This window comes from Octopus sinensis, linkage group LG20, assembly GCF_006345805.1.
Source record: "Octopus sinensis linkage group LG20, ASM634580v1, whole genome shotgun sequence".
NCBI classification, from domain to species: Eukaryota; Metazoa; Mollusca; class Cephalopoda; order Octopoda; family Octopodidae; genus Octopus; species Octopus sinensis.
In genome coordinates this window covers 28,582,039-28,601,794 of record NC_043016.1, presented here as the reverse complement: position 1 = coordinate 28,601,794, position 19,756 = coordinate 28,582,039, and the positions used below count along the sequence as shown (strand labels likewise).

General features: G+C 37.0%; 1 protein-coding gene across 1 annotated transcript in view; it reads right to left on the bottom strand.

The window, feature by feature from the left end:
* LOC115222504 (E3 ubiquitin-protein ligase HERC2-like) overlaps positions 1–19,756 on the bottom strand; it is a 226,020-nt gene that overhangs the window by 177,442 nt on the left and 28,822 nt on the right. The window contains 1 exon segment of the mRNA XM_036511621.1: positions 195–312. Coding sequence (XP_036367514.1) covers positions 195–312 — 118 coding nt within the window.

The following is a 19,756-nucleotide window of genomic DNA, read 5'->3' as shown; positions in this document are numbered from 1 at the left end:
GTTAAACTAACAAATTCAGGAGTGAAGTGTTTAAATATGGAATTTTTAACTTTGGTAGGGCAAAGCTGAGTCAACTTAAAGAACAGAGAAAAATATTCTTATTGTCCAAATGAAAAAAAAAAAAAACCTCTTGGATAGTAAACAAACAAAAATCAAACATTAATGGTAAACATTCAAAAATTAAAGAGACTTACCTTTTTTAGCTAAGACGCCAGCTACGTGGATGACATCTTTAGCTGCACCGCTAATCAACTCTCCATTACAAACCAAGTCATTCCATAACCGGCTTAGACCTTCACGAACAAAAACATCCTGAAAAATAATGATTTGAAAACAAAGTATTAAAAATAAATCAATGAATATATAAATGATATATATATAAAATAGGCGCAGGAGTGGCTGTGTGGTAAGTAGCTTGCTTACCAGCCACATGGTTCCGGGTTCAGTCCCACTGCGTGTCATCTTGGGCAAGTGTCTTCTGCTATAGCCCCAGGCCGACCAATGCCTTGTGAGTGGATTTGGTAGACGGAAACTGAAAGAAGCCTGTCATATATATGTGTATATATATATGTGTGTGTGTGTGTGTGTGTGTGTTTGTGTGTCTGTGTTTGTCCCCCTAGCATTGTTTGACAACCGATGCTGGAGTGTTTACGTCCCCGTAACTTAGCGGTTCGGCAAAAGAGACCGATAGAATAAGTACTGGGCTTACAAAGAATAAGTCCCGGGGTCGATTTGCTCGACTAAAGGCGGTGCTCCAGCATGGCCGCAGTCAAATGACTGAAACAAGTAAAAGAGTAAAGAGTAAAGAGATGGTAATGATGACAATGAAAATGATAATGGTGGTGGTGGTGGTGGTGGTGGCAATAATGGTGGTGGCAGCAGCAGCAGTGATGACGATGGTAATGATGATATATCCTTCATTGGTACTAACTCAATTCTATACACTCCGCATTACTAGATGCAACTACCTGCCAACTGCAACATAATTTGACCGTGTTCCATTCCAGCCACCACTGTCAAAACTGCGGTGCTTTTATCTGGCCTCTTGTTCTTACCAAACACTCTTACATTCCTCTTTTTAAGTCAGTCATTAGCAACTAGTACCTACCTAAAAAATCTATATAAATTAAGCCAACACCTAGAACAATACCAACCAAAACCTGAGGTCTTCAATGTCTCTCATTGGTTAATAACTTCTCATTAACCAATAGCTTTCATCACCTTTATTTTTGTTTTACTCAACAATCATTATTTTTTGTCCATTTTTCATGCTGGCATGGGTTGGAGAAGTTGTCATAATGCAAGCCAGTTCTTATTCAGAGATAGTACCCTACTAAGTGGATCAGATGTCACATCTTATTTGTACATTTCACTTTTTAGTTGCTTAGAATAGGAAGAGTCCCTTCTTAACATCAACTACTAAACAGTAGTAGCACCGGCACTAGTCTGGTTTCTTCTGATCGGTGTCATAACAGGTTGAGGGTTCTTCTGAGTAGGTTGCTGGTCCTCCATAGAACAGTCAGATGATGGGGCTGCCATCTTGACAATGAGCTGACATACCATGGGCCACTGTTAATCTGGAACCTCCGTGGAAGACAGGCCTCCCTAGGGTAGCTCTACCAAGAGTAAGGCTCCAGATGATAATGCTCTCTTGGGTCTATGGAACACACAAGCTCCTTCACCATGACAAGGCCAGGCCCAAGAGGATGCAGAGGGGCTGGCAGGATGCAGAGGAATTGGCAAGATGTGGATGGACTGGCACAGGACTTTCAGCAATGGAGAGCACTGATGGACCTGGCCAGCTCTATGTATGATGACACTTCTGGGACCACTAACCTAGTATGACCCCTGCCCAACCTCATCAAACAAGAGCATGAAGCAAGCAACCAGCACAAGAGGCGTTATCTCTGTTCATTTTCAAACCACTTTAAAGAGTGTACTGGGTGCATTTTATCATGGCACCAATTCTAGTGAGGTTGCTTTGTACCCTGCAGCATTAAACAGTTCTCATTATTCTATGAGGTATTCATTTGTTCAAAGCTTAGCTCTAGAAGATGAAAAATAGAGAGATTGATGATAAAAGAAAAATTAGAATGAATGGGAGAGGAGAGCTAAAGTATGATGGGGGGAGGGAGAGAGAGAGAGAGCGCAATAGAAGAAGGACAGTGCAAATAATGGATATTTGGTAAGATTGAATAATGAAAAAGAGTGTTTGAGTAAAAACAGACCCAAAAGAACTTCTAAGTTCTTTTGGGCCTTAAGATAGAGCGATAGAGATGGTGGTGAGGAGGCTTGGAAACAGATAGATTCAATACAAAAAGAGGGAGTGTTACAGTGAATAGGGGAAAGTGGGAATATCAGTCAGTGCTATGGAATCAAAGCCTTCCTATTCTGATAATGGTGTTTATATTAAACTCTAGAGCTGCCCTTTGTTCTTGCTATCCCATTCATTCAAACAACAGCAGCTCAAATAACACACCTATACCTCTTCTCTACTGAAACAATTGTACTTTTGTCTCCAGCTCTATACAAATACACAAGCTTTGTGATATAAAATACTTTACCACTTTCATCCTTGTCATACAGAAACATAAACATTGGTCTTCTTGTTGTTACCTTAGTATGCTTTTACAACCACAAAAGTCATCAATACTTTGCAGACTTCACCCTTTAGAACACACACCAATTCTCTATGTCATACTTTACTTCTAAATAAACAGGTGTAAATTGGTGCCAATGTAGATTACATATAAACAAAAATGAGCTAAGAGAAATAACTCAGAGAGTCCAGTGGTATGTATTTGAATAACATAGACAAACAGTCATTTCAAAAACTATACAACATAAATTCTTGCTTTATTAAAATTATATCTGCCTCTACTGGATTTATCATAATTACCAATAGCAATTAAAATCAGCTACTTTTGAGAAGCTCATATAAAGCTGGTCTTAATTGCCATTTGATAATTAAGATACATTCTCTAGAGACAAAGATAATTTCAATAAGGCAAGAATTCATGTTGTATGGTATTTGATATACCTGCATTTATCTAGATTATATCTAACTTGTTTTCCTTCATGTAACTGTATTTTGTTTCTTAAACTCCAAACTGAAATTCCTTAGCCCATTAACCTATTTTGATTGAAAAGAGAGGGGACATGTCCATATGAGGTGATGGTGGTAGGGGCTATGTGTGGTGAACAAGGCTGAAAGGATTGAAGAAAACCTCTTTCCTCTTCAGTCAAGCCCTCATCAACTTCTTTTAAGTTCCATTTGGGAAGGAAAGTGGGAGTGTTATTTTCTAGTGAATTTATGTAGATAAACAGTGACTGTAGCAAAAATGGTCAGGGTAAATGGCCCTACTCTAAGCAGAGAGAACACTTGGGTGAAGGTTCATGCCTTTGGTAGTCGGAATAATACTGGATCTGTGGAATTCCTTAGTTAGCCCCAGTTGGAGTTTCTAGTTTTGTCAAATTTCAACATCTTTTCCATTTTCTTCTCCTTGTCTTTTATGTAAACATCCAACAAACTATTGACCATACTTGAGACATCCCCCACTCATCTATGTGGCTAATAAAATTATTATTATTCCTCATCTTACACACACATTACAAGCATTTAATTATGTTAGCTGTATCCCACTAATGGCTCAATGATGTTTGTAAAATGTTATTATTTAGTGAAGTCAGTTATGACATAAACCTCCTCCAATATTATCAGAAAACAAGCAAAAGGTGCTGAATAATATATAGTACAGCAACAAAAATATGTAAGACATGTTAAGAAAGAAAACCACAGAAGAGTAGATACAGTAAGGCAGTGAAAAGATGACCAGTATAGTTAATTGCAATGAAACTCCTAATGGCAGATTTTGTCTTAGCATGTCATTGTCAGTGGATACTTACTACTGAAGAAGTCCAAAGGGGTAGAAATCCACATATTTAGCAATGTCACCACTGCTGCTGAATTTTGGTCTGCTAATGATGTATTTTTTTTTTTAACGTTTCAGCTCAGAGCTGCGGCCATGCTGATGCACCGCCGTTTTATTTAACACTGTACATCTATTAGGCATATTATCTCAAGAAAATATCACAATTAGGCTTTCAAGGGTGTGTCTACTTTAAGTATGATATACAGATTGCTATTTTGAACTAATTACTGCTACTGTTACAAGTAACGAATTGTTAGTTCTCAAATATTTGCTAGTATTTCAAACAATATATTGAAACCAACATTTGAGACAGAAGAAACAGTGTCATAGTTTTAAGTATTTCCTATCACTGAACATAGGTTGAATACCCCTTATGTATTACTTACTGGTACATATTTCAACTCTTGGAGGGACGAAAGTTAAAGTCAAAAAGTCAAATGAATTTGAAATCAAAAACTAAGCGGCACAAAACTAAATATCTAGTCTGATGCTTCACCAACTTAGTTATCTATATGTCAATTAATAAATAAAGAAATAAAAAACAAATATAAAACACTTTCTTTGTATTTTTATAGAATAAATATTTATGGCATTTGAAGAAGAATAAAAATAAAAGTTTGCCGGACGTCCTCATTAAACTCTACAGATCTTCCAGGACAAGGATTGTCTTCCAGGATGTAGTTTCCAGCTTGGAATTTCTGGAACCACCATTGACACTGGCATATGCTTATTGTCCGATCCCCATATACTGCATTAGTATTCCTTGCACTTTCCATTGCATCATTGCCTTTATTGAACACATAATGCAAAATATGTTGAATATTGCTCCTTTGTCACGTCCATTATAGCTTTGAAAAAATAACTGTTAAAATCAAATTGCACTCTTCAAAACTTGCAATAAGAATACGGATAAGGTAAAATCACTACCTGCTTTTATAGTAAGACTAGCAGCATAGCCCGGCATTGCCCGGGTATGTAAGAAACTTTGTCGATAAGCAATGCCCTTTACCTTTTTACCCTTTTTTGTACTCATTGAACCGTTATTTTGAAAAATGAAGCCTAAAAGGCATTAAGGCATTCAAGGCACCGTTCCCTTGCATGCATGACTACAGCCCAACATTGCTCGGATTTGAAGCAAAAGAAAAACATATGCCATTTCTTTATGATAAAAGCGGCAAAAATCGACTAAATCGCCTGAAATCCGCCAACTATTTAACAAAAGTCAGTTTTGTAGGATTCGCATGGTCGGTCTCAAAGTGATATGGTTTTGTCGATTTCTCCCAATAGTTGTTAACTGCATTGACAAAAGGTCGTTAGTTTGACATTTAATGCAAACTTGATGTCCAACATCGGTGTAAGGAAAATCTGTGAACTTTCAAAAAATATCGCAGAAAAATTGGTTTGCTATGTGTGCCACATATGATGTAATTAACCGATTTTTTTCCAGTAATAACGTATCCTATTGGAATCGAAAGGGCCATATAGCTCCTTGGAGCAGATCATGATGCTCGCTGTGAATTTCAAAAAAAATTCTTGCCAACTTGTTAAAGATATTGTCAGAATATGTCATCTTGAATTTGAACGCGATTTCCCAAAATGGCATGATTTTATTGATTTTTTTCTGATGGTAAGGTATTGCATGGAAAACTAACGTCAGAATTAAGTTCCTTAGGGTAACATTAAGCTTCACCATGAGTTTGGTGAAAATCGATAGCAAGTTGCGAAAACTACAACGGAAAATGTGTTGCATATGATAAGCTTAGATTCTCGACCCCATGTCGAATTTATCAATTATTTTCAGAACTGGAGGAACTTTTCAAAATTTTCGCTGCATTAGTTTTGAATTATGACATTGGGCTATGTTTGTCTTAAGTTTCATCAGAATTGGTTGAAAGCCGTGGTCAGGGTGAGGGTACAACCTGACAGACACACAGACAGACAGACAAACTGCCTTTTATATATATAGAAATGATGCAGGCAGTTTATCCTGTCCCCCTCTGACTTTTAGTTCATGCAATTAAAAAAACTGCATTATTTATGGGATGACATAATAAAGATGGGCTTCTTTTAATTTCTTATTTCTTTATTGCCCACAAGGGGCTATACATATAGGGGACAAGCAGGGACAGACAAATGGATTAAGTCGATTATATCAACCCCAGTACGTAACTAGTACTTATTTAATCAACCCCGAAAGGATGAAAGGCAAAGTTGACCTCAGCGGAATTTGAACTCAATGTAACGGCAGACGAAATACCGCTGAGCATTTCGCCCACAGTGCTAACGTTTCTGCTAGCTCGCCACCTTTCAATTTCTGTTTACCAAACCCACTCACAAGGCTTCAGTCAGCCTTGCTATAGTAGAAGACACTTGCCCAAGGTATCACACAGAGGGACTGAATCTGGAACTATGTGCTTGGGAAGCAAGCTTTTTACCACACAGCAATGGTTACTGCCTGAGAGGTCATGGATGGAATACCTTTGTTTATAGGCATGCTCAGTTGGGATGGATCATAAGCTTAAACAACAACTAAATAAGCCAATCCACAAGGAAGACTAGATGGTCATCAGACCTGCTAGAAGTAGCCAAAACCCCACCCAAATCACATCCTACTAACTTATAGAAGGAAGGATTTATTAGATAATGTAATACCAGATATATTATGTCTGAATAAAAGATGACATGGTCATAGCTAGAACATATTTGATCATAAGTCTCTCTGAATCAACACTGACCTGGGATTAAACAACTACAACCATTAATACTAACTGCGAGATAATGTCTCCTAGGTACACTATGTCTGAATAAGAGACAGGATGACCACAGCAGGAACATCTTTGATCATTGGTCTGCTGAGTCAGGACAGACCAAGAGCTAAACAACAACAAAAAACAACATTACTGATATGGACAAAGCAGTGAGAAAGGATCTTTGGATGCTGGGTCTTACAGAGGAAGTGACAAGGAACCAGGTGGTGTGGTGAACTGTTGTACTTGGTAAGACATGTCAAGCTAAGTAGAACTGCTGTCTTCTACGCATACAGGCTTGTCCTTTCAGGTGCTGGTGGCACGTAAAAAGCACCCAGCATATTCTTATTTCTTTGTTGCCCACAAGGGGCTAAACATAGAGGGGACAAACAAGGACAGGCAAAGGGATTAAGTTGATTACATCGACCCCCCAGTGCATAACTGGTACTTAATTTATCAACAAGTGGTTGGTGTTAAGAAGGGCATCCAGCCGTAGAAGCCATGTCACAACAGACAGCTGGAGTCTGGATGATTCCCTACTATCCAGCTCCGTGTTAAACCATCTAAACCTGAGCCAGCATGGGAAGCAGATGTTAAGCGATGATGATGATGATGATGATGACGGTGATAATGATGATGATGTAGTTATACACCATAATTAAAATAATTCCATAACACCAACAAACATTTACAGATCACAACTTTAAATCTTGACTTTCTTAGTAAAAACTGATTATTTGTTTGTTTGTATTATTATTATTATTATTATTTTGCTTTTTTCCTTCTAACAACTGCAATTATAAGGAAAACATCATTCCCAGTCACATGTGTAAATCAGTCTTAAAATGGGTGGAGCAAAGATGCCATGATTTGGATAGCACTCATTTTTAGTTTATTCACATGACTATTAGTAGTTAGCCTTTTACATCTTTGTTTAATACTATTCCTCTCCTCTTGGCACATTCAGCAACTGAAATATCAACATGATCAATAATATTCAAAAGAATCTGCCATTTATGTTTCTCCTAACTTCACTGCTGTTGCTAAGCTCTGTTGTATTGGTTATCATTATTAGCTCATCAGTTCAGTCTCAGTTAATAACAACACAACAGAAATTACTCCACAATGTGATCCAATAATAATAATAATAATAATAATAATAATAATAACAACAATAATCCTTTCTACTATAGGCAAGAGACCTGAAATTTTGGGGGAGGGGACTAGTCAATAACATTGACCCCCGTGTTCAACTGGTACACATTTTATCAACCCCGAAAAGATGAAAAGCAAAGTCTACCTCAGTAGAATTTGAACTCAGAACATGAAGACAGACAAAATACTGCTAAGCATTTCGCTTGGCACGCTAACAATTCTGCCTGCCTGCCTGCAGCAACAACAACAACAGCAGCAACAGCAACAACAACAGCAGCAGCAGCAGCAGCAACAGCAACAACAACATCAACAGTTTCAAATTTTGATACAAAAGGCAGCCATTCTGAGGGATGGGGTAAGCTGATTACACCGACCCCAATGTTCAGTTGGTACTTATTTCATCAAAAAGATGAAAAGCAAAGTCGACTTCAGCAAAATTTGAACTCAAAAAATAAAGACAGATAAAATGCTGCTAAGCATTTTGCCCAGCATGCTAACGATTCTACCGACAATTCTACCAATAAACCAACCTTTATCATAACAACAACAACTACTACCTTTTTTTATTGGTCATAAGGGTCAAACACAAAACAAGGGATATGTGGGACTTAGCACACAAAAATGTGCATACAATAAAACAAGAACAATTAACAACAAAATTTAATAATGTTCCCCAAAGGAGTGGGGGCATCCAGGGCCAACCAAGGAACTCCACACATCCTGGTCTCCTCAATCACCAAAGCCACCCCAAACAGGCACTTCTATCCTCTTCGTCCTCTCCATCCTACAGATGTATGTTCAGAGTAGGCCCATTCACATGGGCCATCTTTGCCACATTCGCTCACCTTTCAATAAAAATTCTGGGGGGCAGTGCTTATCCCTCCACCATCACTTTCCTTTTCAAGTAGAACCCGAGAAAGCTGATGAGGGCTTAGCTAAAGAGAAAAAGTATCTGCCTTCAGTCCTTTCAGCTTCGTCCACTACACTACCTCTTTTGGCATAGCCTCTAGACAGAGGAAGGCTGCCAGCTTTCCCAGCCAAAAGAAGGTGGCAAGGTAATCCTCATGGTAGACTTGGTTGACAACCAGATCTGTCCAACACACAACAAAACTCCACAAGTCAACAGTGCCTGGACACTAGTTGAATGGATGCAGAATGGTTTCATTACCCTACACACATCTCAGATGGGTTCCTATGACAGCACTTCCATACCTGTATAGCTTGTCTTGAATTAGCAGACCCCACCAGTAGTACTGACAGGCCAGAGATTTCTAGAAATTATCCATAGACCCCAGCCCAAAAGACCCTGGGAAAGATCAGCTAACTAATCTCCCTTGACACCCAGTTTCCCTGAGGACATCATTGTTCTTACCTGTCACTAATCCCCTATAAAACTCCAATGCAGAACTTTCACAGACCACAATGCTCAACAGACGATGAGCATGAGGAGTTGTGTGAGAAGTATGGGCTAGAATGTTCCAACAAATGGCATGAGCACCAACCTTTGCCAGTAGCAGAGAATAATCAGGTAAAACTCACACGGGATATGCTAATCTACAGAGATATCACTCTCCTATGAAAGGAGTCCAAAGAATGGACCTTCATCAATGTAGCATACCCACAGAGCAGAACATTGTAGAAACAGAGGATGAATGAGAAAGTCGAGAAATACCAAGACCTAGCATAGGAAGTGAAATGCATCCATAGAGACTCAAAAGTAAGTGTGGTATCTATTGTGATCAGTGCACTTGGGACCATCTCAAAGAAAGCAACGTTCTGGCATCAAAAGCTACAGATACCAGAACTTAGGAAGTATTTTCAGTTGGCAGCAGTACTTGGAACTGCTCATTTGTTGAGAAAAGTGTTGCATCTCTAAGCTGTGGGAGGGGGAGCTGAGATGTGACATAGATAACTCAGGAGAAGATAATAAAACTACTACTACTAGTACTACTACTACTCCTAATAAAAATAATAATAATAATAATAATAATAACAACAACAATAGTTTGTTAATGATTTATTTGAACAACAATCTTATGAATAGTAAGTGGAACTACAATAGAAATTTAGGTACTATGTTGTGCATATACAATATAGCTAATATATCTTGAGAGTATGTTCTAGGACACTATTTTATACACAGATATCATACAACTTCTATGGTACATGCAGACAGTGTAGATACTATACTGTTATACATACATTACAGATAGAAAGTATCATATATATGTATGTGTATGTGTGTGCGTATGTTTATATGCTGCTTATATACATTATAGACAGATAGTATAGCTACTATACTATATACATGTGTGTGTGTGTATTTCAAATATCTAATACTGTACCAAGGACTTCCTATTTCATATTCTACTACACACACACACATTATAGATAGATGAACATAAAATGAAATATTCTAGCAGCACATGGTCTCTCATAGAATATACTGATAGGGGATGGTAGAAAGAAATATGTACTATTATATCATTAGCAAAGTGTAGCAGAGTGCAGAGACAAGAGCAGAGTGTAAGGAGCAAAGGAAGTGGGGGGGGGTGCATGCATTGGGGAAGGGAGAGATGATGAAAGAAAATAGGGGAAAGAAAATAAAAGAGAACTGATAAGATGGGCAACAAGAATTTAATGTGATGGAGAGGGAGAGGCTAACAAAGTGGGGAAAATAGAAGGAAAGGAAAAGTTAAGAACAGAATGTACATGAATGTAAGAGAACAACATGGTTGGGGAGAGAGATGGGATAGGGTGGGGTTCATAAATTTTAAAAAAAAAGCAATTCAAATATCAACAACTGATGTTTATGAAAAGATTAATATAAGTTTTAGTTATTATTATTATTATTTCTATTACAAAAAAATACGGTGTGTGATAGGCTAGATATTTATTTATAATGTACATATCAGTGCAGTGAGTTCAAACCCCACCAAAGCCAGCTTTACCGTTCATCCATTCTGGGTTGGTAATGAAATGTACCAACCCAGAACAGTTGAGTGGAGGGAACTTTTAAGAAGGTTGGACCAGATGCCTTGCAGTATTTGTTCCATCTCCTGCCATAGCTTACTTGGGTTAGTAGACCTAATCCATTCCCAATTTTAATACCATCACCCCACACCACCACTACCTGGCAACTTAGGTGTGTTTGAAGCAGAGTCAGACAGACAGATTTAGACACACATACACACACACACACATACATATAATTCCTAATCATTAATTAGTCAGAAAAAATATATTTCATCGGACTAACGATTATGGATTAAATATTTTATTCATCCTTGGACTTAGGTACTTGAGTACTTTAACCAAAGTGGATGGACATGACTTCTTTTGAACTTGTCACCCACCAGAATATACATATATATACACATATATATCATCATCATCATCATCATCATCGTTTAGCGTCCATTTTCCATGCTAGCATGGGTTGGACGGTTCTACTGGGGTCTGTGAAACCAGAAGGCTTCATCAGGCCCAGTCAAATCTGGCAGTGTTTCTACGGCTGGATGCCCTTCCTAACGCCAGGGATAGATGTATCTATTACACTATGGATATATTACCTATGTTTAACCATGGGCATACATATTTTAGCATATCAATGGCAATACCATACAACATTGGAAGCAGAAACAGCTGTTAGATGGGATGTAGTCTATTTGTATTGAATTAATAAGTAATAAATGATATAAGTCAATTGTTGTTCATCGATATTTCTCAATTTTCTGTCTTCTTTAAATTTATATATATACATATATATTTAAAAGTTGTGGTGGTGGTGGTGGTGGTGGTGGTGGAAGTGACAGTGGTGGTGGTAGGAATTTAGTTGATTTTCATGAGTATCTCATTTGAAAGACATTAATGGCATATGTCAAGTTGCTTTAAATGAAAATATGAATCAAATCTTGTTTTTATTTTCCAGGCCTTACTATTCCATCAGTGGTTGACATTAAAAGATAAATAATCACCAACTGAAAATGGTAATATATAAAATACATTTTTTTTTTATTTCTGTTTCTTTCTTTCCTTTTTTTAACTGGGTTTACTATTATTATTATTTTATTATTTTTTTTTGTCTAAAGGAAGCAGCTATACTCATAACCTTCACAGACTGTCTGAGATTGGTGAGATTGATGTCAATGTTCTGATTAAACTGTTGTAAGTCAATGTCTGCAGGAAAAAAAAACATTTAGAGAAAAGGAAATTACAGAGAGACAACAGTGTGACTGGGTATCGTAGTTAGTGCAAGACCTAATGGAATGAGGACATACTATAGGTCAGTGGTCCCCAACCAGTTGGCCACAAACTAGTACCAGATCATAGATCATTTGCATAGAAAGAATGAGTTTTAAAATTTTATTTCTATTTTATTAACTACAGCAATCTGCAGGGTGCTTTTGCATTATAATATCTGTAATATAAATACAGGTATCATATATGTATATAATCAAATGAGCAGAGATGTGTTGATATGTACTGCATCCAAGAAGTAAGGTGGAGAGAACGTTCTACTAAGTTCCTCACAGGCAAAGGACACAGGTACAAGATTTTCTGGGCAGGGAACACTGATAGGGTCGGGGGCGTGGGTACACGATTTTTTCGTGGCCGTTGCCAGTACCACCTGACTGGCCTTCGTGCCAGTGGCACGTAAAAGCATCCACTACACTCTCGGAGTGGTTGGTGTTAGGAAGGGCATCCAGCTGTAGAAACTCTGCCATATTGAGGTTGGAGCCTGGTGCAGCCATCTGGTTCGCCAGTCCTCAGTCAAATCGTCCAACCCATGCTAGCATGGAAAGCGGACGTTAAACGATGATGATGATGATAGTATGCACTTTGCGTTTTGTTATGCATGTGATCACCTGGTCTGTGGGAAAATTGTTGTGCATGAAATTGGTCTGTGGTACAAAAATGGCTGGGGACTATTGCTATAGGAAACAAGAAGCAGATGGACAAGCTGGGAGTAATTTTGGTAAGATACCAGCTGACTTTTAAGAGCAGAGGCAATGGTTGCAGTAGCAGAAAAGAAAGAAAAAACAATCAGAATAGAGACAGATCTGTGGGAGAGAGGTTCGTGTAACACTTTATGACAATCAATAAGTGGTCTTTCTTTGGTCACAGTCTATAATGTCTGAAGTAGCAGTACTACCCCAGACATGGGTGCAGTACTCTATTGCAATTCTCACTCAGTTTTATAGAGATTTAATAGTTGTTGGGGACTGAAGTAATATCTGGTACTTTGTCTTTGCTGAAGATATATGTTAGCCAGGAGAAATCAGTAACAGTAACAGCTAATATTTGAAGGGAGCAAGAATATTCTCTTGATGTAAGCAGTAGTGTGTCTTGCAGGAGACCAGATTGGCACAGCCCCAATGCAGGATGTTTTTCAAGTTCTATGATTATAAAGGTACTGTAAGTTTGACAATGAAATAATATCTAGGTTGCAAGTGGATACTACTTAAATGAAGGAGATAAGGGAAGATTGAAAAGTAATATCATCTGTGTGGGAGTGTTACTGAAAATGATGGTAGATAGGTCATGGATGTACAGAAGTGTTATATTGTCAGTGGCGATATATAATGTGTGTGTAACAATATATCACAGTACTAAATATAATTGTATGACAATAAGCAATGTAACAAACCGTTCACACAATATCAATCCAATACTCCAACACAGAATCAATTATGAGACTAATGCTCTCACAGCTCGACCTCAACTGTCTACTGGCTCGTCTATTTATAAGGCTCATCCAATCCACTGACAGTCAGGAGCAGGGATGTCAGTTCACTCCACAACATGAAGGAAGAATATAAGGGACAAAACTGAATCCTGGAATACACTAGAGTTGATAGAGTATCCCTTAGCACACTGTGATAGTACAAGCTGGCAGAAAGTTACTGATCCAAGAGACAGAATGTACAAAAAGACAGTTTTACCAAGAGATTCACGTACACGTGAATGTTAATGGCATCAGTATCAATAATCTCAAAAGGTTTGCAAGATTCATGGGCTTTGTTCCATCCTCTAGATTCAGCAATTAAAGAAAGTAAAAAGCTTTGCTGGTCAAGGAAAGGGGAGAAAGACAGACAGGCAGGCAGAGATATGACTTCAATAAATAACATTCTATATTTAAAATGAATCCTTCACTAATGGAACTAAAGACCTGTTTAAGATTAAAGATAATTTTCTTTACACAATATAAAAATCAAAAAAATAATTCCTTCATTTATGTCACCACAACCCAGCAATGTCTCATCTTTATCTTATATCTAATGATAAGGTTTCAAATCTTTAGATATCTTACAACTAAAAGTACAAAAAGATTAGATTTCAAAGCTTAAGGACTTAGGGTGAGTATTCATATAAAATAGTGTTGACATAAAATGGTAAGGAAATATTAACAAAAGACCAAAGCAATGGTATGAGATGTGAAGATTAATGCTCCAAGCAGAGTCTTTCATTATTTGTAGTGAGATGCTATGCTGGAACAAACCCACATACCCACTTGCCAGTATGGCAAAACAAGGCTTAAACTTGAAAATTCTATTTCTAAAGTGAAGACAATAATTCACTGGGCCATGAATAACAAATCAACAACTTGCTCACTCACTCTTAAATCAACAGCTAAGTTATTGCTATTATTATTCATATGTGATTTAGTCAATGAATCTAGGATTCCCCCATATTTTCAATATCTAGTTGCTAAGGCCACATATAATTTCATTTCAATTTCAACCAGGCTCCCCCTCTCATTGCAAAATGCTTATGCAAAAAATTTAACAATTAAAATGTACATGTATCTTAATTTAGTATTAATATTTTAATGATAATAACAATAATTATTAAATACTAGACTTTTCTTCTGAGCCCATCTAGCTATATGGTGTGTAAACTTAGTTTGCACAAGGCTTGTGCTCAATGTCTGTCGTATATATTTAAAATACATTCACAAATCAAATGTAGCATGCAAGAGAGAAGACTATGTTGGTTTGGACATGTAATGTGTATGAGTAAAGACAGCTGTATAAAGAAGTGCCAATCACTGAAAGTAGATGGTACCTGTGGAAGAGGGAAGCCCAGGAAGACATGGGATGAAGTAGTAAGGACTGATCTCAAGATGTTGAACTTCATGGAGGAAATGACAATAGACTTAGATGTCTGGTGATATGAAGTTCTTGAGAAGACCTGCCCACATTAGCAAAACTGAGTTCTAGAAGTGCTGTTTGCCCCACCCACACTTAAGAAAATTTCTCATGCACACTACCACAACAAACCCAACTATATCTCTTCTCTTCACATTTCCACTTCATGCACTAAACTTACCTCCCACACCCCAATCCTGTGCTCTTGACCCTATGACACTGCATCATTGCTCTCTGCTAGCTTCTGACCTGTGTATTCTGCACACGCCCTGTCTCAATAGAGCACCTGTTTCTGTCTTCATTCCTGATATCCCTCTCTCTGGCTTGGTAACCTCCTCTACAGCAAGGCACCTGTTTCTGACTGTCTCACTATAACTTTTCATCATCATACACAAGATCACCGCCTCCAATGCCTCCTCCCTTCTCAAAATAAATTTTATTTTTTTGTCTTGCAAGTACTTGGTGGCCCTGTCAGTGCAGGTGCCACTTAAAAGCACCCAGTCCACACTGTAAAGTGGTTGGTGTTTGGAAGGGCATCCAGCCGTAAAAACCTTGCCAAAACTGACCTTGCCTGTGCTTGTGTCATGTAAAAAGCACTAAGTCCACTCTGCTGAGTGGTTGGTGTTAGGAAGGGCATCCAAATGTAAAAATTCTGCCAAAACTGTCACAGAAGTCTGGTACAGGCTTCTGCCTGACTGGCTCTTGTCAAACCATCCCACCCATGCCAGCATGGAAGGCGAGTGTAAAACAATGATGATGATGATGAATAACATTGAGTGGACTTGGTAGACAGACACTGAAAGAAGGCTGTCATATGTGTGTTGGTTTACATCTACAGTTGCTTATACTAAGGTAGTTTACATCAACTAATACATATGCATTTGTTGATAGGAAAAACTCAGAGAATCTGACAACTCTCTTGCTTACTTTGTGCCTTTGAAGGTGCGTGGAACAAGTAATCCCTTCCTTGGGAAAATTAGTAAAGAATAGCAAAAATAAAGGCATCTTCAATAACATGTTTATCTACTTATGCTAGTAAGAAAAAAATGTACATGAAAGAATTAATGTGATATTATTCCTTGATATGACACAAATAGTAGATATTGCAGAATAAGCAACATTGTTGGATATTTTCAAAGAATATTGATTGATGTCAAAAAAAAAAAATGTGGGTATTGTTGGATATGCAACAGAAACTGTAGATGTTGCTTTCCAAAATCTAAAATCAATAACAAATTATTTATCAATGATGAAAACAAAATGGCAAACACTGAAGAGAATTGATAAATTAATGTAGAGTGTTCCTAATCTTTGAAGAATAAAAAAAAAATCCATTTTATTGATACTATAATATTCAAAAATTCAAAATACCTATAAAACATAAAAATCCTTGTTCAGTGAACATTTTTAGATGAATTGCAATTTTATTTCGTTTTTGCATTTGCTTTGCAAGATTCTTAATGTGAAAGCATGTATTAAAACAGGCTTTGTAGTATATTGAGAGGGTCATTATGCCAATGATAAACACACACACAGGCTGTTTTATTTTTTTAATTATTTATCAATTGATTATTTAATCAATTAGCTAATCTATTATTTGATTAATTATTTGGTTAATCAATCAGTTATGTTTGTCAAAGCTCTTTGATCACCATTCATGACCTCATTGGTGACATACCATCTCTAGTCCTGGCCAACAATATCAGAAATAGTGTATTTACCTCAATAAATGCCATCTTAAATGTAATGCAATCCCACTCTTTTTAACTTAAAAATTAGATATAGTTTATGTTTTTTGGACAGAACCTCAGACCACCTCTATAATAGGGCCATTTGATTGATGAGTTGTAAAACACTAGCCGACAAGCATGCTATATCTTCTCTGTCTTTTCTATCACTGCTATTACCCCCTGTTCCTCACAGCTGCTTATCTCATACATCCACCACTCAGACAACCCTAACCTGAACATCTCTCTTCACATACCATCATTCTTGGTGCATCCTTCATTCCCAGAACATCATTCCACTGGAATCTTTTCCAAACTCATGTCTTCCCTGCAGGTTTTCACCTATAACATTAATAGCATCAACCTTGCCAGTCTGTCTCAAATGGACTGCAAAGATTATAGGCACAACCTCTTCTTTCAGAATTAAAAAAAAACAAAAAAAAAACAGTATAATGCTCCCTTTCCAATTTTAACTCTGGTATTGTCTATTAAATTTCTCTCATTATACCCAGTAAATATGGTAGTTGTTCTTGGTTAAATCTACAAGTTGTTGTTACTAAGAAGTCATATTCACAAATCTTTAAAAAAAATATCAGAAACTCAAACAATTACTCTTCACAATTCAATGCTAGTATTACTACAACTTAGTTCATTGATTTAGAGGAATAAAATATAATAAAACTTGTCAGAATTCTATCTCAGGATTGCAAGAGAAGGAAGTAAACACGACAAATTAATCAATGAAATGCTCTTCAGACCAAACATGGAATCTCTACATCAGAGGATGGGTATCTTTTTTATAGCAGAAGACACATTGAAATTAATTACTACCTGACAAGGATGTATTTTTAAAAAAAAATTCTATAGTAATGAACCTATTGTTTTATCAAATATAATCATTAATACAAGCTTCAACAAACTGTAAAAATAAAAAAGTTGGAGTTTCAGAACAAGCAACCCCACTGTAATCATCATCATCATGTAATATCTATTTTCCATGTTGGCATGAGGTAGATGGCTTAACAGGATCTGGTAAGCCAGAGGCCTGCACCAAGTGTTCCTGTCATATTTGGCATGGTTTCTACAGTTGTATACCCTTCCTAATGCTAACCACTTTACAGAGTGTACTGGGTGCTTTCTATGTGACATTACTACTGGCATTAATGAGTAACTCGCAAGACAAGACCACACAACTGAAAGGGTATAATCTTGAGGGAAGTGGCTTTATGTCAGGTGATGAGTAGTTAAAATATGATAGAGCAAGGTACAGGTGTCTCGCTGTAGAGGAGATACATGACTGTTCCAATTGGTAACGAGAGAAAAGTTGGGGGTGAACATGTGTCAGAGTGTATTCTCAAGTTACAGAAAGATTAATACGATAGAGAGCTGAAAATTTCCTGGCTTTGGGTAAAAGAAAATTCAAGAAGATCAGTTAATAATGATTTTATTCAACATACTCCCCTCTCAGATTCACACACTTAGAGCAGTGCAAAAGAACTCAGAAGGTTGGGCTTCCAACTATACCTTTCATGACACCCTTAAAGCCAGGAACTTTTCGGCATCCCCTCGTATATGAAAAGTAATACAGGGGGTCAGACAGGGGGAGTCAGTAGACAAGTAAGTTTCCAAGAGTGTGGAAAAAAGTGGCAGATCGATATGGTGATGAACAAAAAAATTGTTTTTCAAAAATTTCTTTGGATTTCTAAGTTTTAAATGCCACTGTAATTACTTCAAGTAATTAATTACAGGTGTAGATAAAGAAATATAATTAGGGGGTTCTAAAGTTTGCAAATTTTAGGAAATATAGTATTAAATAAAAATTAAATCAACAAAAAGTGTTCTAGCATAATGATCATTCCTTCAAAAATGCCACTTCTTTCTTGTGGTCACAGTCTGTCAGATTCTCTACCTCTCAACCTGCTAGAAACAGCAGTCAAATCTCCAATTCACACACACTACCATCTTGAAAATGAGAAGAGTGTTGTGTTGCTCTGTTGGGCTGTGATTGTGTAAAGTATGTGTTTTATCGTAGAAACCAACATAAAACAATGTAACAAATGCTACTGATGATGATAACAACAACAATACTGATTTTAAAATGTAAGCCAGGCTTCAGGACCTAAATAAAGAATATATACTATGTTGGTTATAGCTGAGAGTAAAATGATTTGGGAATTGACAGAATCCAGTTACTAAGGTAAGGAAGCTGAAGAATAGAAACAAGTTAATAGCTGTGAAAGTTGACATTGACACACATACATCATATGGCTTAGATTTCCTCACACAAACTGTTGATATACAAGACTGTTTGAAACCTTGTTGGTTGTAGTAGGAAAGATCAATATCACACACGTTTATCACAGATAGGTTAGCAGCATTATTAGAAGACAAAACCAAAATCAGTCTTCTTTATTCTTTCACTCATTTTCGACACAGCAATATGCAACTGTTTTTAAGATCCATTTCTTCAGGATTTCGTAAATATGCCAATTCACTTTTGGGTGAATTAATGGTAAATGTAATTTAAATGAAAACGTAAAGTGACAAATTCACATTTTATGCTGTACGAGTGCAAATGAAAATATCACTACGTAAGCTATGAAACATTAGTTTTTGAAATAATTATGGAGAAAACTATTTAAAAGATAAAATAGCAAATCTATCAGTTTTACTTCTTCCAAAATGTCAAAGTTAAATTCTTAAGCGAAATACAGATTTTGATGATTACGGTGGTGGTGATGAGGGGGTGTTAGTGATAACAGAGTTACTGATAACAGTACTGGGGGTGAAGTGGGAGTAGTGATGGTGATGATAGTTGTAGTGACAGTGGTAACTGAAGTGATGGTGGTGATGGTAATTGTGATAATGACGGTAGTGTGGTTTTGATGACAATGTTTGTAGTGGTGGTAACTGCAACACTCATGAAGCTCTAAATAATGTTGGTTTCTTAAAACTAAAATACTCCTAAAAGAAACAAACATATTTATTAAGAATGACAGGAAATAAATATGTATTGTTATTGCTGATATGAATTTAAAAAATGC